The sequence below is a fragment of the Oncorhynchus gorbuscha genome, linkage group LG02 (genome assembly GCF_021184085.1).
Source record: "Oncorhynchus gorbuscha isolate QuinsamMale2020 ecotype Even-year linkage group LG02, OgorEven_v1.0, whole genome shotgun sequence".
Lineage (NCBI taxonomy): Eukaryota > Metazoa > Chordata > Actinopteri > Salmoniformes > Salmonidae > Oncorhynchus > Oncorhynchus gorbuscha.
Window position 1 is genome coordinate 57,064,830 of NC_060174.1, and position 23,605 is coordinate 57,088,434.

General features: G+C 42.0%; 1 protein-coding gene across 2 annotated transcripts in view; it reads left to right on the plus strand.

The window, feature by feature from the left end:
- Positions 1-23,605, plus strand: part of spns2 (spinster homolog 2 (Drosophila)) — a 166,248-nt gene that overhangs the window by 137,124 nt on the left and 5,519 nt on the right. Inside the window, exon 12 of one of the 2 annotated variants that reach the window (XM_046314045.1) lies at positions 8,688-8,734. In XM_046314045.1, coding sequence (XP_046170001.1) covers positions 8,688-8,730 — 43 coding nt within the window. In that variant the 3' untranslated portion in view covers positions 8,731-8,734. The remainder of the gene's footprint in view (positions 1-8,687; positions 8,735-23,605) is intronic. The other variant, XM_046314037.1, reaches the window with a different exon arrangement.

The window sequence follows — 23,605 nt, forward strand, 5'->3', positions numbered from 1 at the left end:
AAGACTGCTGGAAAAGCACTCCAGGTGAAGCTGGTTGAGAGAATGCCAAGAGTGTGCAAAGCTGTCATCAAGGCAAAGGGTGGCTACTTTGAAGATTCTCAAATATAAAATATATTTAGATTTGTTAACACTTTTTTGGTTACTATATGATTCCACACGGGAAGTTAGTGCTGGATTGAAATTTACAGAATGGTTACCTGGAGGAAAATAGGGGAGGGTCTTGCTTTTCAACTTCAGTCAAAGGAAGTAAATCTAGTCTAAGGGAGGGTCATTCAATTGAGGAAATTTCAATATCTATCAGTGTTTTAGAATTAGTTGTTTATTAGGCTATGTGTGCCTGCTGAATCGCCGCAGGGTGCGCTATATCAGGTGCGCCTATAGACTATTTTTTTATTTTTTTTATTTAACTAGGCAAGTCAGTTTACTGAATTCTCATCCATATCGGGGGAACCGTTTAGAAAGTACAGCACTTTTTGTACATAGTACACCCCATTTTAGGGCACCAATAGTATTTTATTTTTTTACCTTTATTTAACGAGACAAGTCAGTTAAAGAACTAATTCTTATTTTCAATGACGGCCTAGGAACAGTGGTTTAACTACCTGTTCAGGGGAAGAACGACAGATTTGTACCTTGTCAGCTCGGGGATTTGAACTTGCAACCTTCTGGTTACTAGTCCAACACTCAAACCACTAAGCTACCCTGCCGCCCCCAAATAATATAATATAATATAATAATATATGCCATTTAGCAGACGCTTTTATCCAAAGCGACTTACAGTCATGTGTGCATACATTCTACGTATGGGTGGTCCCGGGAATCGAACCCACTAACCTGGCGTTACAAGCGCCATGCTCTACCAACTGAGCTTGCATGGAGAACCACACTGCAATGGGTATTCCAATCCTGAGCCCTGGCCTGCTCTGCTCTTGCTGATCAAAAACGGTTTTGTGTGCTGCCTAACCAATGGCTGTGCTGTGTAGGCCTACGGTGGCAGTTCAGGAGGAGAGTCAAAGGCTTCTCCAATTTTGTCGTTTTTGTACTTTCTTGCACACGGACTAGCCTATAGGCTATGTCATGTTCAGTTTGAGAAGGAGAGCGCAAAGATGAGAAGGAGGACCTGAGGCCAACTTTGATAGCTTGCTACTACTATAATTAATTTTATTAAAAACAATATGTTTCTTGCCAATGATGTAAGACAAAAGAAAAATGGAAAAAGATGTAGAACTGCATGACATTTTTATTAAAAAAATATATATTTTCTTCGAACCTGCAAATACGATGAGAGATTCATTCAATGCTTTTACTATAAAGAAGATATTTCCATCCCTACTCTTGTCCACGGTGGTCCAAGGACAACCCACAACCTTCTGGCCTGCAGCCCTGTGTGCTATCAAAATTCCTGCGTTGCCATGTAATGCTTACAGGACAAAGAACAGTTTCTAAAACTGCATATCTAAGTCTCTGTTCTGTCCAAAAAATGTGTGTAAACAGTAGACATGTTCTCTGCTATTCACTTTGTTTTAATTATTATTGTTTTGAGTATAAGGAGAGTCTCTTTTTCAAGCGTTCAGGGAGGATTTAGATCAAATATATTTTCCTGACGGGAAATCGGACCATTTCAGATAGGTCCAATTTTCTCCATGTCACCCTTATTATAAATAACGTTCACTCCCACATAAGGATAATTTAGTTGATAATGGCAGCCTGCAGTAACCCTGTCAGCCTTCAACTTGAGTTACTCAGTGAGAAGGGGCAGCACTGAGCCAGCCTGCAATTTCACTTCCTGGAGTAGCTCAAACTGCGCATGTTATGTCTCCATCCGACTTCATTTGGTTTCAATTCCCTAGTGAGTCTTCACATAGGAATGAATGGTGTCACGTGATCAATGGCTTTGTCCATTCATATATGCAGTCATTTGCTGAGAAGGAGAGGATGCTGCAACTCTTTTCCTTAAACCTGTAGGCCATGCCAGGCCTGTCAAACAAGATGTAGAGCCAGAGAAGGCAGGAATAACTAGTCAGTTGCACAACTGAATGTATTCAACTGAAATGTGTCTTCCACATTTAATCCAACCCCTCTGAATCAGAGAGATGTGGGGGGCTGTCTTAATTAACATCATCGGCATCCAGGGAGCAGTTATTATGGTCAGAACAGCAGATTTTTCCACTTTGCTGGCTCTGGGATTTGAACCAGTAACCTTTCGGTTACTGGCACAACACTCTTAACTGCTACGCCTCAGGTCTCCCCCTGAGAGTCCCCTGGCCAATAGAAACACTGTTGCTATAGTGCCCTACACTCCACCCTGTCAGCTAAAAGAGCAAAGTGCTCTGTCCATCCGAAGCATAGCTGACCCAAGCTGCTCCACAAGCCATCACATTATTACACTTTGCTTATTTTGCCTTCCATGAGCTACCACCCCTCATGTATTTAACGCCCAAGCATTCAAATTCTCCAACTCTCTTTTCAAACAAAAACACACCAAGCACACACACCTTGAGGGCATAGCACTGTGGCATCTCATACTCATAAAAGGTCAAGACAAACAGTCAGCCACACTTTTCGGGTGCTGCTCTAAAATAGAACAGACTTCTATTTTAGCGCTTGACAACGCAGACGCTCGTTGGCGCGCGCAAGCCATGACCACTCGCGTGAGCGTTGAAAAATCAATTTGCACATACATGTTATTCAATCATTGCACCCACACTGTTTGCGCGCGCCAATGAGCGTCTACATTGCCAAGTGCTGAAATAGAAGTCAGTTCTCCCAATCTCCTCATTGGTTTATAGAAGCATATACCCACATGCCATCTCCTCATTGGTTATACTCACGTGGGTGATTGAAAGTTGAACTGAGGTCAGTCATTTGTGGTTATACACCTTATGATGAAAGTTAGATGCCAATCGCCATTTAAGTCCAAAGAAGAAAAAGCCTTGAAGGAGGAGAGATGACTAGAAACGATTCGGTTGACCATTTTATGTGTGGATTAATTGTCGGAGTAGAGGACCTTGTGCATTTCAGGTAAAATAACAACTCAACGTTTATATCCCAGGACAAATTAGGTAGCAACAGCAAGCTAGCTAAATAGGACAAATTAGCTAGCAACTGCAAGCTAGCTAGTTAAATTGCCATAAATGTTTAATGCTTTTCGACCTGTCCCCAAATTAATATAATTGGTTCAGAGTTTGTTTTGAAATTTCAACCTGCATGTCGTAATCGCGTTTGGTGTAGGTGGACAAAATCAATTTGCGCACGATGGCGGACGCACGCGCTCATCCGGTTTGGGCATGGAGGAAAATGACTTTTCTAGGAACATGGTTCAATATGGTACCAGTTAAATTAGACCACGTCCATCCAGGGCTGGTGTCAATTCCATTTCACTTCCGTCAATTCAGGAGGTAAACTGAAATTACATTTCCAATTCTCTCCTCAATGATTGTCTATGAATTGACCTCAACCCTGCTGTGTACTGTAGGCCACCATTACAGAAGGACTACTTGTGTCCAGGGACATACTTGGATTATATGCAGCTCTACCTACAGTGAAAATATTGTCCCACCACCATCACCATGTACCACCGTGCTTCAGAACTCTCGTCATGTTACAGGTTACAACTAGCCTCCCTGTTCTGCAGAAGCCTCTCTCTATATAATATTTTATTGTAAATAGATTATAAATAGAGTTCATTCATGAACCGTACACAGTATATGTATAGCGTGCTAGAGTAGGGCTATTGATTTACCAGTGCAGAGGGGCAGACTGCTAAACTTCAGCAGCAGCAGCACTCTTATGGAACACTCTTAAAATAGCACTACACAGATAACAACAACAGGATCCTTAAAAACAACAACGACTTCGGTTATTCCTAGGGCTGTCCCCAGACAAAATGTATCTTGGTCTGTCCTGTCAAAACGTGTATTTTTCCATATATAGACACATCCTAGGTCTTTTAATCAAATCCACTATATTCACTGAGCTTGTCTGATGATTTAAGCACACTGTTCGATTAAATAATTAAGACACACAAATGACTAGAGGGAGTCCAACCAGCAATTGATTTGATTGTGCCGGGCCGGGCTAAGACTTGCTGTGTTTTAAAAAAAGACAGTGAGTGACTGACTAGCACTCGTTGTCTCTCTCTCCTCCCTGCTGGAGCACCACCACAGAACATCAGTGTTAATCGCGCTGTCCGTGTTGCGGGAGCTCAAACATAATTACAGCCATTTCTGACTGAAAAGTTCTGTTACTGAAATCCCTCATTTGTTAAGGAAAAACATTCCCTATTCCCTCAACCCTTGTTCTCATTACGTGGCACATGTATGCATTCCATGCGTATGACCAATAGGGCCTGACCTATAGGATATCATAATCCCATCAATAAATTGGTTATAACAAACTCTGAACACAGTAACTGCAAAATGGATGCAGAGGACATGACAAATAAACTTGAAACAGGGGAATGGTTGCTCATGAGGTAAAGGTGTGAGGAATAAATTGGAATAGTTGTAGAAAATTCTGGAGATCAAGAAAAATAAGGTAAGAAGCAAGCGCTGCGTGCATATTATGTGTGCCAAACAGGTGCTGTATAGATTACAATGTACTTTTTTTCTTATACCTTTATTACAGCAAAGACTAAAAATAGTCACATTCGTTTGTGAATGCTAGTTCCTAAATGGAACGGTTTATTTATTGTTTCAAGGCTCGCCTCATTTTATTTTAAAACTAAAATACTTGATTGCATTTTAAATCATGAATGACTTGTATGCTGTGTGATGACATGAACAAATAAATGATTGATTGATATATAGCAGGCTATAAAATATATAGGAATATAGTATAGGCCTAAGTAAGTTACGGTATTAAGACTGAACAGGATGCGCTCTTAGGCCTACAGCTCAGTAGTGGTTATACAAGGCTTCTATACTAAGCCTACTAATGATAATGACATTACTTATTATTATAATGATGATCATAATAATAATAGTAATAATAACAATAAGAAGGAGATCAAGAGAATTGAGCCATTATTAGTATTATTATAAATATTATTTTTCAATAGAAGCAGGATCTGTCTTATAAACATATATGGATGATTTATAAAACCAGGCACATTTGACAGCTGAACAGCTATTTATTGATTATAGACCTAAGGAAAGCCCAATTTAATATCTCCTCACTTTCCTTATACAGTAAGGCAAGGGCTGTATCTCGTCTCCTAACTCTGCTGCTGTCTCCGCTGCATTGTTCTCAACACCAATATGCTGGTTAACACCTCTTAAGGATCACACCCTTTTTTTTCTTTTTTTTTCTAAAATGACGTACCCAATCTAACTGCCTGTAGCTCATTACCTAAAGCAAGGATATGCATATTATTGATACCATTTGAAAGGAAACACTTTGAAGTTTGTGGAAATGTGAATTGAATATAGGATAACATTACACATTAGATCTGGTAAAAGATAATACAAAGATAAAAATTATATATATTTTCTTTGAGAAAGGCCATAATGTACTATTCCAGGTTAGGCGCAATTTAGATTTTGGCCACTAGACGGCAGCAGTGTAGGTGTAAAGTTTTAGACTGATTTAATGAAACATTGCATTTATGTTCAAAATGTGTATCAAGACTGCCCAAATGTGCCTAATTGGTTTATTGATACATTTTTAAGTTCATAACTGGGCACTCTTCTCAAACAATAGCATGGTATTCTTTCACTGTAAATGGCTACTGTAAATTTGACAGTGGAGTTAGATTAACAAGAATTTAAGCTTTCTGCCCACATCAGATATGTCTATGTCCTGGGAAATGTTCTTGTTACTTACAACCTCATGCTAATCACATTAGCCTACATTAGCTCAACCATCCTGTGGGGGACACCGATCTCGCTGAGGTTAACTTTGCTTTTTGGCACATAGCAACATGGTCTAGGAAACCGCGGACAACGGCCACCATCCAACGCAGGAGAAAGCGCATTTATTATAAAATAATATTAGTTTTATTAGTGTTGCACCATTGTTCTTATGTAATACAACCACATACAATTTCAGTGGCACATGTCTTAGAGTGATGGACTGTGCCATCCCCACAGCCTCCACAATGGATTAGTCCACTCAGGCGCAAATCAGACAGGTTCCTTGTACACCATGATATATTTAAAAACAAAAATGTGCTACTGCTCAACTAAAGAAATCCCGGTTGACCTATCGACCAAACAATCGACCAGTCGACTAAATGGGGTCAGCCCTAGCTTTTCCACATTCACAAACAAGCTATCCATATATATATATACAGTATATCACAAAGGTGAGTACACCCCTCACATTTTTGTAAATATTTGAGTATATCTTTTCATGTGACAACACTGAAGAAATGACACTTTGCTACAATGTAAAGTAGTGAGTGTCCAGCAATTATAACAGTGTAAATTTGCTGTCCCCTCAAAATAACTCAACACACAGCCATTAATGTCTAAACCGCTGGCAACAAAAGTGAGTACACCCCTAAGTGAAAATGTCCAAATTGGGCCCAAAGTGTCAATATTTAGTGTGGCCACCATCATTTTCCAGCCCTGCCTTAACCCTCGAGCATGGAGTTCACCAGAGCTTCACAGGTTGCTACTGGAGTCCTCTTCCACTCCTCCATGACAACATCACAGAGCTGGTGGATGTTAGAGACCTTGCACTCCCCCATCTTCCATTTGAGGATGCCCCACAGATGCTCAATAGGGTCTAGGTCTGGAGACATGCTTGGCCAGTCCATCACTTTTACCCTCAACTTCTTTAGCAAGGTAGTGGTCGTCTTGGAGATGTGTTTGGGGTCGTTATCATGTTGGAATACTGCCCTGCGGCCCAGTCTCTGAAGGGAGGGGATCATGCTCTACTTCAGTATGTCACAGTACATGTTGGCATTCATGGTCCCCTCAATGAACTGTAGCTCCCCAGTGCTGGCAGCACTCATGCAGCCCCAGACCATGACAATCCCACCACCATGCTTGACTGTAGGCAAGACACACTTGTCTTTGTACTCCTCACCTGGTTGCCGACACACACTCTTGACACCATCTGAACCAAATAAGTTTATCTTGGTCTCATCAGACCACAAGACATGGTTCCAGTAATCCATGTCCTTAGTCTGCTTGTCTTCAGAAAACTGTTTGTGGGCTTTCTTGTGCATCATCTTTAGAAGAGGCTTCCTTCTGGGACGAAAGCCATGCAGACCAATTTGATGCAGTGTACGGCGTATGGTCTGAGCACTGACAGGCTGACCCCCCACCCCTTCAACCTCTGCAGCAATGCTGGCAGCACTCATACGTCTATTTCCCAAAGACAACCTCTGGAAATGACGCTGAGCACGTGCACTCAACTTCTTTGGTTGACCATGGCGAGGCCTGTTCTGAGTGGAACCTGTCCAGTTAAACCACTGTATGGTCTTGGCCACCGTGCTGCAGCTCAGTTTCAGGGTCCTGGCAATCTTCTTATAGCCCAGGCCATCTTTATGTAGCGCAACAATTATTTTTTTCAGATCCTCAGTTCTTTGCCATGAGGTGCCATGTTGAACTTCCAGTGACCAGTCAGTATGAGGGAGTGTGAGAGTGATGACACCAAATTTAACACACCTGCTCCCCATTCACACCTGAGACCTTGTAACACTAATGAGTCACATGACACAGGGGACGGAAAATGGCTAATTGGATCCAATTTGGACATTTTCACTTAGGGGTGTACTCACTTTTGTTGCCAGCGGTTTAGACATTAATGGCTGTGTGCTGAGTTATTTTGAAGGGACAGCAAATTTACACTGTTATACAAGCTGTACACTCACTACTTTACATTGTAGCAAAGTGTCATTTCTTCAGTGTTGTCACATGAAAAGATATATTCAAATATTTACAAAAATGTGAGGGGTGTACAGTCCGTTCACGCTCAAATGCCCCATGATTTACACATTTTCTCCTGACTTGACAATTGCAGCCCTTTTTCTTGTACGAGTCTGTCCTGAAATATTCTGGGATATTTTTAAAAGCCAAGAAGCAGAAGGAGTGTACTCACTGGAGCAAGACTGTCTATTCCTAGACTTAATATTTCTAGGTTGTTAGCTTTTTTGGGCTGAATGGAGACCATTAATAGCTCAGCTATAAGGCACACAGATGCCCCCACACATTCACATACACACATTATTCACTAACTTAGACTTAGTCACACACACACGCAGACACACACGCAGGTGCACAAATACACACACATGGCGTGAGAGCTCATCTATGTCCTCTGCCATGGTTGGCCCTGGCGTAGCTAGGCACATCAGTGACTCCTCATGAGTACAGTACATGCCCGGCTTAACTCACTTCTGGGACGACCGCCTGAAGAGGCAAGAGACCAGATTGTCATGAAGTGTGCTTTGAAGAGAGGAGAAAAGGTGCAGACTAAAAAAGGCATCAGGGAGACGGGGCATGTGAGGAAAGAAAGTGTGAGAAGACTGCGTGAGAGACAGAAACATTCTTTTTAAAAAGGGCCAGCAAAAGAGAGCGAAGCATAGTGTGGCAAGGGTAGTTCTATTAGTCCTGCATTTTATCCTCATATACACACACACACTGACATGTTTTTTGGACTACCTCTGGATGTTTAACTGAGCTGTATGTGTGGAGTCTGTGGATTCTTCCTGACTGTCTTCTCTGTTCTGTTCTCAGATTGGCAGCAATGACGCGACCACCCTCCTCAGTAAAGGTATGACAAGGTACTTTTATATCACTCTGAGTTTGCGTATCTAACACTTAAGAGGTTAGATGTCAATTAAGTTTATCATCTGTCATTATTGTGACAGTGAAACATTTGTTCTTATTTTGGCTCTATACTCCAAACATTTGGATTTTAAATCAAACAATGAACTACGAGGTTAAAGTGCAGACTGTCAGCTTTAACCTGTTGCCACTCTAGAGGGGAAGTATTTTCATTTTTGGAGAAAAAAAAACGTTCCCGTTTTAAACGGGATATTTTGTCAGGCAAGATGCTAGAATATGCATATAATTGACTTTGGATAGAAAACACTCTAACGTTAGCAAAACTGTAAAGATATTGTCTGTGAGTATAACAGAACTGATGTTGCAGGCGAAAGCCTGAGAAAAATCCAATCCTGAAGTGCCCCAGGTTTTGAAAGCTCTGCGTTCCAATGAGTTTTGAGCTGTGAGTGTGCTATCAACGAGCTTACGCTTTCTACGTATTCCCCAAGGTGTCTACAGCATTGTGACGTAGATTTACGCATTTCTGTTGAAGAATAGCCATAGGCGGCCACATTGCGTAAGTGGTCACATGGTGGCTCCGAGAGAGATTCTCGCGTAAAATACAGAGGTAGCCATTACTCCAATCGGTCCTACTGAAAAACGAATTGTCCTGACGGATATATTAGATATATTAGAAAAACACCTTGAGGATTGATTGCCATTTTCTGTCGATATTATGGAGCTAATTTGGAATATTTTTTGCAGTTTTCGTGACTGCAATTTCCGTGCGATTTCTCAGCCAAACGTGTAGAACAAACGGAGCTATTTTGCCTACATAAATTATATTTTGGGAAAAAGATGGGTGAAAACATCCGAAGCTCATCAAAGGTAAACGATTTAATTTGATTGCTTTTCTGATTTGTGACAAGGTTGCCTGCTGCTAGCAAGGCATAATGCTATGCTAGGCTATCGATAAACTTACACAAATGCTTGTCTAACTTTGGCTGTAAAGCATATTTTGAAAATCTGAGATGACAGGGTGATTAACAAAAGGCTAAGCTGTGTCTCGTTATATTTAATTTGTGATTTTCATGAATAGGACTATTTTCTAGGGATATTTATGTCCGTTGCGTTATGCTAATTAGTTTCAGGCGATGATTACGCTCCCGAATGCGGGTTTGGGAGTCACAAGAAGCTTTAGTGAATTCTCATCCATATCGGGGGAACCGTTTAGAAAGTACAGCACTTTTTGTACATAGTACACCCCATTTTAGGGCACCAATAGTATATATATTTTTTTTACCTTTATTTAACGAGACAAGTCAGTTAAAGGACAAATTCTTATTTTCAATTGCAACCTTCCGGTTACTAGTCCAATGCTCTAACCACTAGGCTACCCTGCCGCCCCAAATTGACTAATATGTGTATTAAAGTACTAAAGTACTTGGTCCCATATTTATATCACGCAATGACTACATCAAGTTTGTGACTCTACAAATTTTATGGATGCATTTTCTGTTTGTTTTGGTTGTGTTTCAGATTATTTTGTGCCTAACAGAAATTAATGGTAAATAATGTATTGTGTCATTTTGGAGTCACTTTTATTGGAAGTAAGAATATAATATGTTTGTAAACACTTCTACATTAATGTGGATGCTACCATGATTACATATAATCCTGAATGAATCTGGAATAATGATGACAGACGCACAAATACTGTATAGTTTAGGCCTACTGTTGACATGGCACTATAGGACTGACAAATATGTATATATGTTTGTATGCACTGCAGGTAGGCCTATGTGAATAATTTAAAGCATTATGGCAAATGCCTCACAAGTAGACTATTAGAAAACTTTTATGGATAGACTATTTGGCTAATGCATTGGCCAGTATAAGAAAGCCACCAGACGCATTGCCATTGAAGCAGCTTTTGTTATCCTGTCTGGGAACCCCGTTCCGCTAGCGGAACCCCTTGCCAACAGCCAATGAAATTGCAGGGCGCCAAATTCAATCAACAGAAATCTCATAGAACAAATTTCTCAAACATACAAGTATTAGGCACCATTTTAAAGATAAAATTCCCAGCCACAGTGTTTGATTTCAAAAAGGCTTTACAGCGAAAGCTCCACAAACGATTATGTTAGGTCACCACCAAGTCACAGAAAAACACAGCGATTTTTCCAGCCAAAGTGAGTTGTCGTGTCTTTGGCTATGCCGGATTAAGTGATATGACATGCTATTCTATAAAAATAATTTATCCGTAATTAATATCACCTGATTGAGCTAATCATGTAAATGTAATTAACTAGAGAGTCGGGCACCACAAAATAATATTTATAGAGCTGTTATCTTCTGAATAAACGCTTAAAGACCTAGTAATATTTTACATCAATAGCAGTTAATATTAATTGTGCTCTTAATTCAGCTCTTAATTCAGTCTCATCTGAAAGTTGTAAATTCTTGGTTATCTGCACAAACCCTGGCTAACAATTTGAATCAGCAATACAAAATTGGGTTTAATTATTTATTTACTCAATACCTAACAAATCACACATAATTACACATGCACATAATTAAATCATAACTTGATTACAAATGATGTCATAAAGAAAAATGTCCATAGCGGGCGGAAACAGATATGACAGCTTGTTACACAAAGGAAAAGGGCTGGGTTTGAGTGAAAGAGCGGGAAGACTGAGGAACAATGGGAAGAAGCTGTGCGATAGTAAATAAAGTATCTTATGCATTCTAAATTACCGCCCATTTGGAAAAGGAAAATGCAATAAATATTTACTCTGAGCTGCGCTTCGGTAGGTTGGTGGTAGATGGAAGGCCGTGTTGCCCAACCGAGTCCTTTGAAGAATGTCTCTGGTTGTCAATTGGATACGTTGTAGTAACGTCATTGGGTGATAGACGGAATACTCTGTCTGTTCCTTCCTAACCCTCATTTGCATCTGCTGTTGCTAACTCAACGGCTAGGAGGTATCACTTCTGTAGTGAATAAGAGTTCAAAGTTCATACCATTCGCAACCAAAGCTCACGCTGATGTTGGCTTCGTACTGTAGTTATTATCTGAACCATTCTGACATAGGACCGTCGTCCTCAAGTCCTCAGAACAGGAGGTCAAGGGCTTATATAGGAAGGGAGAGGAGGGCGTGTTTGAAAAGTTTTATAGCCCATGTCCCTGCTCACTGATTGAGCAGAGCCCATTTTATGAAAACACCAAATCTCACATTTTAGAAGCTAAAATCACATTTCATCCCATCACAAATAATTTCATATTCAAACATTTAAATTTGAACAACAATTCCATGTGAATCCGATAACTCTGATGTGTAGACTTTCCACTGTAGTGTTTGTCATCTTATCATTGATGAGAATTTCTCAGATGACAACCGAACTGACATCATATGCATTAAGTACCACCGCATATGTTCCATTGGTCGGATTACCAGAATATAGTTCATTTCCCCGCACCTTCTGATGTTCCCAGAATCTCTATATTAACCAAAGGTTTTGCAAATGTAACCTCAGTAGGGTAGAGAGAGGAAAAAGGGGGGAAGAGGTATTTATGACTGTCATAAACCTACCCCCCCAGGCCAACGTCATGATAGTTGTCACAAAAAGCAGAAATATAGATAAAATGAATCACTAACCTTTGATGATCTTCATCAGATGACACTCATAGGACTTCATGTATGTTTTGTTCGATAAAGTGAATACTTATATCCAAAAATCTCATTTTACATTGGAGTGTTGTGTTCAGCAGTTACAAAACATGCGGTGATTTTGCAGAGAGCCACATCAATTCACAGAAATACTCATAATAAACATTGATAATAGATACAACTATTATACATGAAACTGTATTTGAAAATAGAGTGCCAGCTTTAACAGGGAGAGATTGCAAACGAGTGTGTGTTTTACAATTGCGCTGGCTTAACGCCAGATGTGTATGACTGTTTAAAAATTGAATTAACTTTCAATCTCCGATAAGAAAATAGTTTTCCTTCTAACTAACTACAAGTTGTAGTGCCCATAAGACACTGGCGCAATGCTCTACAATCATCATTTAAGTGGGAGACTTTGATTCAATGGTCTTTGAAATAACTGGGAATATTGGAGACTTTAATTATACTTAAGCACTTTCCCCTAGTTTCCATAGACCTTTTAAATGGCGATAACATTCATGTCGTCGTATTGATCTTTGATGTACCTCTTGGTTCCAAGGTCTATTGTGTATATATGGGATGTCGTCAAGGAGTCGTCAGGGCATTATTGGCCTTGGTACCCTCCCTCCTTCCTCTCTTTATCACAAATACACAGGCACACCTCCCTCCTTCATCCCCTTATCACACTCCGACACACACACCGCTCAGCCTCTCACATTAATTATCAAATCCCCCGCCCCGTCCCCCAAAGAATAAACACACACACAGGGGAAATGTTTTGCATTGCCAACTCTCCACAGCAGGACAATGGGGAGGTTTTGGAGTAACAGACTAAAAATAACAAGATTACACCCTGACCCACTGATTGGCAAAGATTTGTGTTTCATGTTATTGTGACTTGACTTTTCAAGGTTATCGTGTTTATACATGGGGTCAAGAATGTATCTATCCCTTTGTGCTCCTGTCTCGGCTAATTAACCTCTTTGCTTGTATACAGTTGAAGTTGGAACTTTACATACACTTAGGTTGGAGTCATTAAAACTCGTTTTTCAACCACTCCACAAATGTCTTGTTAAAACCTCTTAGAGCTACTACCCCCCTACTTTTTTCAATTTCTGCCTGAAGACATACCCTAATCTAACAGCCTGTAGCTCAGGCACAGAACCAAGGATATGCATATTCTTGGTACCATTTGAAAGAAAACACTCTGAAGTTTGTGTAAATGAATTGAATGTAGGATAATATAACACAATGGATCTGGTTTAGATAATACAATGAAAAAAAACATACATTTTTTTTGTTGTATTTTTGTATCTTTAAAATAAACAAGATAAAACAAACATTCAGATAGGATGATGGGGACAATTTCAGTGAAAAACATAAGAGGGCAACAGTACTTGTGCAAAGTTTCAGAATGATAACTTCCAAAATGAGTGTGCTACATGACATTTATCATGAAGTCACCCAGGTGTCCCACACAAGTAGCCCAAATATACCCAAGTGGCCAAATTGGTGAAGTTATACATTTTGAATGGAATAACTATATACAAAATACCAAAATGGTATTCTAACACCCCCCCCAACCCCCAAGAACAACATGGAGAAAAAACATGAAGAAAAAAATATATACATTTACAAAACAACACTTTCAATATTTGGAAGACCCTCAGTCCTCAACACATTATTATGCTGCTTATGCCAGGTGCCATAGCACATCCATGCCTGCAGAAATACATTTAGGCAGATGAACACCACTTGTGGCAGGAGCTGGATGAACCAGCTTCAGTGGAGGATGGACACCTTGGCACTGGGGGCTCCCATTCGGAGTCAGTGTCACTGTGACAGAAAATTGTTACGGAGTCTAGTTGATAGGTAATCGACTAGCCGGACTGTTCCCCGGGACTCCAGTTGTTGCCGGGACTCCAGTTGTTGTTCGTACAATGCACAAACAAGGCTATTGAACCTGACATTGGTGTCTGTTGTTATTCCTTTATGTAACATATCATACTGAAACATGGTATCAGAAGTGGCTCGGAAAACACACGTTTGTTATTTTTGTAGCTAAGTACAGTATAGGCGCAATTACGTTCCATATGCGAACACACGCCGTTTCCTACTCACAACACTGATCAACTCGTTGTTAGCTGCCTAGCTAGCATCACTACCTACGTCGATGACTGAAGGCAAAGAAATCTCATATTCCATTGCTATGGCAGCGAACATTCCGCCACCAAATCCCATGGTTCTCACAGGGGACTGGAATACTAATTGGGACAACTTCAGGGATGAATTCGAGGACTATGCGCTGGCGACCGGTCTACATGAGAAACCCAACGAGGTACAAGCGGCAACTCTGAGGAGTATAATGGGCAGCGAATGCAGGCATATCTACCGGCACAATCTCACCCTCACAACACGCCAACAGTGTGATGCAAAGGCTATATTGGATGCATTGGAGAATTACTTCAAACCCGCCAGAAACGTAATTTATGAGCAGTTCGTTTTCGGAAGCTGTAAACAGGAAGAGGGTGAGTCAGTACACAACTTTGTAACCCGTTTGAGAGAGAAATCCGCCACTTGTGAATACGGGGGATTGAAAGATGAATTGATTCGTGACAAAATAGTGCTGGGAATTGCAAATGAGGATACACGCCGGCGTCTACTGAGAGAGAGAGACTTAACATTAGTAACTGCCATTGAAATGTGCCGCACTGCTAAAGCCACTGACATGAGAATGAGAGCAATGGAAATCGAAACCCCACGCTCCGACGTTGATACCGTTCACGCTGTTGCTAGGCAGACATTCAGACTAAACCAATCGAGGCAGAGAAATTCACCACGAACGGTGAACACAGAGAGCCCCGTAGCATGTAAATACTGTGGGAATACACACACACGTGGCAAAGAGCACTGCCCTGCCTACGGAAAACCATGCAGAGCTTGTGGAACTAATAATCATTTTTCAAAAGTGTGTCTCAAAAGCAAAAGAAGGGTGAGTGAGGGCAAGATACACTGTGTTGATGATGTCATGCAATGTTCAGAGCTGAAAAGTGAAAGTGACATTTACATGCATGAATCCATTGGGGCTGTACACTCAAGAGGGAAGAAATGGTTTGTGACACTACGATTACACAACAAGCAACAACAATGTCAACTGGATTCTGGTGCTACATGCAACGTAATGAGCTACAAAGACAAAATCAATCTGGCACCTGACACACATCTATTGCCCAGCGATACTAGACTAAAGCTCTACTCAGGAGAGCTAATGAGCTCTATGGGCACCTTTGAGACCGAATGTGTTATTCGGGGACGCAAACACAAGCTGGAGTTTGAGATTGTAAAAACCAGTCAACATCCTCTCCTCTCAGGCTCTACATGCGAACGCCTGGGACTGATGCAGTTCACTGTACCAAATGACCTGCACATTGTGGATCATGTCCAGCATGGACCACTGTCCAAAGAACAACTACTTAGCAGATATGACGATGTATTCAACATGCCCGTTGAATCTGTGCCTGGGGAGGTACACTTTGAAGTGGATGAGAGCATCACTCCAGTCCAGTGTGCTCCTCGCAATGTGCCCATTGCAATGAAAGTGGCTGTGAAGGCCCAGCTGGACAAGTATGAGGCCGATGGCCACATGACATCTGTGACTGAACCAACTGACTGGATCAGCAATATGGTCATAGTGAAAAAAACAGAGAAGCTGAGGGTCTGCATCGACCCAAAGCATCTGAACCAAGCACTGAAACGATCCCACTACATCATGCCGACACTAGAGGATGTCCTCTATAAGCTTCCCAAGGCCAGGATTTTCACCTTGGTGGATGCCCGAGATGCATTCCTTCAATGCAAGCTGGATGAAGAAAGCAGCCTCATGACTACCTTCTGGACCCCCTGGGGTCGGAAACACTGGCTCAAGCTCCCGTTTGGTGTCTCGGTGGCGCCTGAGATATACCAACGTAAGCAGCACGAGTTACTGGCTGGGCTCAAGGGCATTGAACCCATCGCAGATGATGTCCTGATCGTAGGCTGTGGTGACACAGACGAAGAAGCAGTACGCGACCACGATGTGAAGCTCCTGGCACTGATGGAGCGCTGCCGATCAGTTAAGCTTCGCCTTGGCCTGAAGAAGCTGCAGTTCAAGGTGAAAGACGTCCACTTCCATGGCCACATTCTCTCGGCAAAAGGCCTGAAGCCGGACCCAGACAAGGTCAGAGCGATCCTCGACATGCCAAACCCGTATGATGCAAAAGGAGTACAGCGTCTCATCGGCTTTGCAAACTATCTTGCAAAGTTCATGCCACACCTATCAGCAGTCTGTGAGCCTCTGCGCCGGTTGCTGGACAAAGACACACCATGGCACTGGCTACCCAAGCACGAGGCCGCAGTGCAGGAGATTAAATTTCTGGCTTCATCCATGCCAGTGTTGCGCTACTACGACGTCATGAAGCCTGTCACAATCCAGAGCGACTCCAGCCAAAGGGGACTTGGATGCTGCCTTATGCAGGAAGGCCAGCCCGTTGCGTTTGCCTCGAGAGCGCTCACCCCCACCGAACAAAACTATGCACAAATTGAGAAAGAGTGCCTCAGCATCGTCTTCTCCTGCCAGCGATTCCATCACTACTTATATGGGCGAGACCTGGTCATCGCTGAAACTGACCACAAACCACTCATTGCCATATTCAGTAAACCTCTCCTCAACGCGCCCAAGAGGCTTCAAAGCATGCTCCTGTCTCTGCAAAACTACAGCCTGAAGGTCATTTACAAGCCAGGACCAGAGATGTACATCAGCGACACACTGAGCAGGGCAACAACACAATGTACAGGCAGAGGCACTGTCTATCAGCGGCAGGCCATCTGTTCGCTACAGCAGGAACAACAAGATGTTCAACAGATCAATCAGGCAGACTACTTAAACGTCACAGATCACCACCTAGCCCAGATAAGGCAACACACTGACAAGGACGAATGCCTACAGTCACTGAAGTCCATGGCTCTCGCAGGTTGGCCATACCTGAAAGAGGAGACACCTTTCACAGTGAGAGAATACTGGACCTTTTGAGATGAGATCAGCGTGCAAAATGGCATCTTGTTCAGAGGTCAGAAGGTCATTATTCCCAAATCACTACGTCCAGAGATGCTTACCCGCCAGGCTCGTGAAACATTATACTGGCCAAACATGCAAGCAGAAATTAAAGACTTTGTCAGCAACTGTACCACATGCAACGAGTACGCTCATGAACAGCAAAAGGAAACCATGATGTCACACGAACTGCCCACAAGGGCCTGGCAAATCGTCAGCATGGACTTATTCAGCCACAGACAAAAGGACTATCTTCTCATCGTTGATCACTACTCTGACTTTTGGGAAATTGAACTGCTCCCTGACTTGTCTGCAGAGACGGTCATAAAGCGCTGCAAGGCGCAGTTTGCAAGGCAAGGTCAGCACGGACAATGGCCCAGAATTCACTGCACAGTTCAAGCGTTTCGCCTCAGTATGGGAGTTTGACCACGTGACCTCCTCTCCAAGACACCCAAATGCAAATGGCAAGGCAGAATCAGCTGTCAAGATTGCAAAAAACCTGTTAAACAGGGCCTTGCGCGACAGCAACGACCCATGGAAAGCGATCTTACAGTGGAGGAACACACCCACTGAATACATGGACAGCAGCCCAGCACAACGCCTTCTGTCCAGACATCTGAAGACTACCATCCCCGTAGCTAACAAGCTACTTGAGCCCTGCGTCATGGTTGGCGTCACGGACAAACTGCGTCACAGAAAGCAGCTCGCTAAGTGCTTCTACGACCGGACTGCTCGGGACCTACCAGAGCTGGAGGTGGGTGAAACAATAAGGATGAAACCGCTGCCGGGAGACCACACAGGACTTTGGAGGCTGGGCACATGCCTGCAGAGAGTTGCACCACGTTCTTACCTGGTGGATGTGGGTGGCTCCCTCTATCGTCGCAATCGGGTGGATCTGCGCGTAGCAGAGCAGACAAACCAGAACACACCATACACTCACCTAGATGAGCTGGATCACAGTCCAGGCCTAAGGGTAAGGGGTGCAGAACTGAGACATGGGCCAACTGAAGGTGAGGCTTCTACCCCACCAAGCTCTCCAGCTCGTGCCCCTAATCCTACCCCTGTCAGAGCCAATACTTACTCACGGGTAGGTCGGCTGTGCAAGCCACCGGACAGGCTTACTCTGTAAGCAAGGGACTGTTAACTTGCCCTCGGTTAATTAAAATCTATATTTGTTCTTAAATAATTAAATGAAATTTAAAAAAGAAGATGACAACTGAAGTAAAAAAGAAAATGTAATGCTTTTTCTATTGTTATGACTTGCCCTCTATTGTTAAGAATTTAATGTTATGCCTTTATGTTTGCACTTTCTATTGAAAAGGATGATGTTACGGAGTCTAGTTGATAGGTAATCGACTAGCCGGACTGTTCCCCGGGACTCCAGTTGTTGCCATTCGTACAATGCACAAACAAGGCTATTGAACCTGACATTGGTGTCTGTCGTTATTCCTTTATGTAACATATCATACTGAAACAAAAATGTTCAGTTAGAATTGTTTCACATATTATAATATAATAAACAGATATATATATAGTACAGGGAACATAAGGTTCAATATATTATTATAGACCTGCTAGATCTACTGTCTCATTTATGTTATGACATTTCAGCTAGATCTACTGTCTCTATTATATTATGACAGACCAGCTAGATCTACTGTCTTTATTATATTACAACAGACCAGCTGTATCTACTGTCTCCATTTCACTTTGGCCATTGTGGGCCTGCCCTCCCCTCAACAGCCTCAAATAGGCTATTTCATTTCACAAATAATATTTTATATTATTAATTTCAAACAACGGCATTAGTATGAGAAGAATTTACCAGTCCAAAACGATGTCCTCTCCAGTTCAAAAAATATTCCTCCATTTGGGAATCGCTAAATGAATCGTCCTCGATCAATTTCTTCTAAAATTGTGTGTACATCTGTATATCTAGACTTAGATTTAGCTTGATTTAGCTTATTGTGGGATGCTTGTGGAAGACTACCCGAAACATTTCACCCAAGTTAAACATTTTAAAGGCAATGCACCAAATACTAATTAAGTGTTTGTAAACTTCGGACCCACTGGAAATGTGAAAGCTGAAATAGAAAATTCTCTCTACTATTAATTCTAACATTTCATATTCTTTAAATAAAGTGGTGATCCTAACTGACTTAATAAGTAACATTAAAACAGAGTAATATGCCCCACCAACATCGGACAACTATACAGAAAATTGATGGAACAAGTAAATCAAATCAATGAGGGGAGTATAGTCAGATGATCTGATTATTGACACAGACATGGTGGTGTAGCAGGAAGATCAGGATGCTGTGAACCAAGAGGTTGTGAGTTCAAATCCTAAGTGAGGACAATCGTGTTTAGAAATGCATGCAAAATGTAATTGTGTGTTAAATATGTAGGTTGAAAATATTGCATGGTAAAAGACCTGTCTAAGCCAGCGTTTCCCGAACTTGGTCCTCAGGACCCCAAGGGGTGCATGTTTTGGTTTTTGCCCTAACACTACACATCTTAATTAAGAAAATGAACACTGGAGTGATAGTTGTGCAGATGATGATGTGAAAGTAGAAATACTGGTGTGCAAAATAGCACAAAGTAAATAAAAAACAATATGGGGATGAGGTAGGTAGATTGGATGGGCTATTTACAGATGGGCTGTGTACAGCTGCAGCGATCGGTTAGCTGCTCAGATAGCTGATGTTTAAAGTTAGCGAGGGAGATATAAGTCTCCAACTTCAGCGATTTTTGCAATTCGTTCCAGTCATTGGCAGCAGACAAATGGAAGGAAAGGTGGCCAAAGTAGATGTTGGCTTTGGGGATGACCAGTGAGATATACCTGCTGGAGCGCGTGCTATGGATGTGTGTTGTTATGGTGACCAGTGAGCTGAGATAAGGTGGAGCTTTACCTAGCAAGGACTTCTAGATGACCTGGAGCCAGTGGGTCTGGCGACGAATATGTAGCGAGGGCCAGCCGATGAGAGCATACAGGTCGCAGTGGTGGGTGGTGTATGGGGCTTTGGTGACAAAACAGATGGCACTGTGATAGACTGCATCCAGTTTGCTGAGTAGAGTGTTGGAGGCTATTTTGTAAATGACAGCGCCGAAGTCGAGGATCGGTAGGATAGTCCGTTTTAGTAGGGTATGTATGGCGGCGTGAATGAAGGAGGTTTGTTGCGAAATAGGAATCCGATTCTAGATTTAATTTTGGATTGGAGATGTTTAATATGAGTCTGGAAGGATAGTTTACAGTCTAACCAGACACCTAGGTATTTGTAGCTGTCCACATATTCTAAGTCAGAAGCGTCCAGAGTAGTGATGCTAGTTGGGCAGGCGTGTGCGGGCAGCGATCGGTTGAAAAGCATGCATTTCATTTTACTAGCGTTTAAGAGCAGTTGGAGGCCATGGAAGGACTGCTACAGCATATATACATGACATTGAAGCTCGTTTGGAGGTTTGTGAACACAGTATCCAAAGAATACAGAATGGTGTCGTCTGCGTAGAGTTGGATCAGGGAATCACCAGCAGCAAGAGCGACATTGTTGATATATACAGAGAAAAGAGTCGGACCGAGAATTGAACCCTGTGGTACCCCCATAGAGTCTGCCAGAGGTCCGGACAACAGGCCCTCCGATTTGACACACTGAACTCTATCTGAGAAGTAGTTGGTGAACCAGGCGAGGCAGTCATGTGAGAAACCAAGGCTGTTGAGTCTGCCGATAACAATTGGTGATTGACAGAGGCGAAAGCCTTGGCCAGATCGATGAATATGGCTGCGCAGTACTGTCTTTTATCAATGGCGGTTATGATATCGTTTAATACCTTGAGCGTGGCTGAGGTGCACCCGTGGCCCGCTCAGAAACCGGATTGCCCAGCGGAGAAGGTACGGTGGGAATCGAAATGGTCCGTGATCTGTTTGTTAACTTGGCTTTCGAAGACTTTAGAAAGGCAGGGCAGGATGGATATAGGTCTGTAACTGTTTCGGTCTAGAGTGTCACGCCCTTTGAAGAGGGGGATGACTGCGGCAGCTTTCCAATCTTTGGGGATCTCAGATGATACGAAAGAGAGGTTGAACAGGCTGGTAATAGGGATTGCAACAATGGTGGCGGATAATTTTAGAAAGAGAGGGTCCAGATTGTCTAGCTCAGCTGATTTGTACGGGTCCAGGTTTTGCAGTGGGCAGCTGGGAGGAGGTGCTCTGATTCTCCATGGACTTTACAGTGTCCCAAAACATTTTGGAGTTAGAGCTACAGGATGCAAATTTCTGTTTGAAAAAGCTAGCCTTTGCTTTCCTGACTGACTGTGTGTATTGGTTCCTGACTTCCCTGAAAAGTTGCATATCGCGGGGACTTCGATGCTAGTGCAGTCCACCACAGGAAGTTTTTGTGCTGGTCGAGGGCAGTCGGGTCTGGAGTGAATCAAGGGGTGTATCTGTTCTTATTTCTAAATTTTTTGAAAGGGGCATGCTTATTTAAAACCTCTGCTGACTCCCCATCCCGCATGCGGGAGCGTAATCATCGCCTGAAACTAATTTGCATAATGCAACAGACATAAATATCCCTAGAAAATATTCATATTCATGAAAATCACAAATGAAATATATTGAGACACAGCTTAGCCTTTTGTTAATCACCCTGTCATCTCAGATTTTCAAAATATGCTTTACAGCCAAAGCTAGACAAGCATTTGTGTAAGTTTATCGATAGCCTAACATAGCATTTTGTCCAGCTAGCAGCAGGTAACTTGGTCACGGAAATCAGAAAAGTAATAAAATTAAATTGTTTACCTTTGATGAGCTTCGGATGTTTTCACTCACGAGACTCCCAGTTAGATAGCAAATGTTCCTTTTTTCCAAAAATATTATTTTTGTCGGCGAAATAGCTCTGTTTGTTCTTCACGTTTGGCTGAGAAATCGCCCGGAATTGCAGTCACGAAAACGGCTAAAAATATTCCAAATTAGCTCCATAATATCGACAGAAACATGGCAAACGTTGTTTATAAACAATCCTCAAGGTGTTTTTCAAATATCTATTCAATAATATATCCATCGGGACAATTAGTTTTTCAGTAGGACCGATTGGAGTAATGGCTACCTCTGTATTTTACGCGAGAACCTCTCTGGGGGCATCAGTTGACCACTTGCGCAATGTAGCCGCCTACGGCTATTCTTCAACATAAATGTGTAAAACTACGTCACAATGCTGTAGACACCTTGGGGAATACGTATAAAGCATAAGCTGGTTGATAGCACATTCACAGCTCAATAGGGACTCATTGGAACGCAGCACTTTCAAAATATGGGGCACTTCCGGATTGGATTTTTCTCAGGCTTTCGCCTGCAACATCAGTTCTGTTATACTCACAGACAATATCTTTACAGTTTTGGAAACGTTAGTGTTTTCTATCCAAAGCTGTCAATTATATGCATATTCTAGCATCTTGTCCTGACAAAATATCCCGTTTAAAACGGGAATGTTTTTTTTCCAAAAATGAAAATACTCCCCCGAGAGTCGCAACAGGTTGGGGAGGAAATTACTTTTATAGAATGACTAGGCATCCTCTACCGACGGGATGAGGTCAATATCCTTCCAGGATACCCGGGCCAGGTCAATTAGAAAGGCCTGCTCGCAGAAGTGTTTTAGGGAGCGTTTGACAGTGATGAAGAGTGGCCGTATAGCGGATACAGGCAATGAGGCAGTGATCGCTGAGATCCTGATCTGTCATTGTTTAAGAAGTGGTAGATTTCTTCTGTGTGGGCTATTTTTATGTTTAAGTTTTGTTTTTGCCTCTATTACTTTCAGTTACAAACAGCTGAAAATACAATATTTTTGGTTATGGAAAAGATATTTCACTGAATGCATAGTGCATCTTTAACCATAATTTATTCATATTACTTTACTAAAATATTTCAGTTGTGTGTTTTATTTGATGACTTTATTACTTAATTCCAAGTCATCTCTATAGAGCTGCGGCCTATCCTGTCTGACAAATCACTATTTTAGTAGTTCTTTAAAGTAAATAAGGCATAATGTTATGAATACTGGATCCAACTATCAATCACTTAGAGTAGATCATATATTTTCAGGTAGAGCCCACACAGATCGACAAGGAACGCAAGGGAT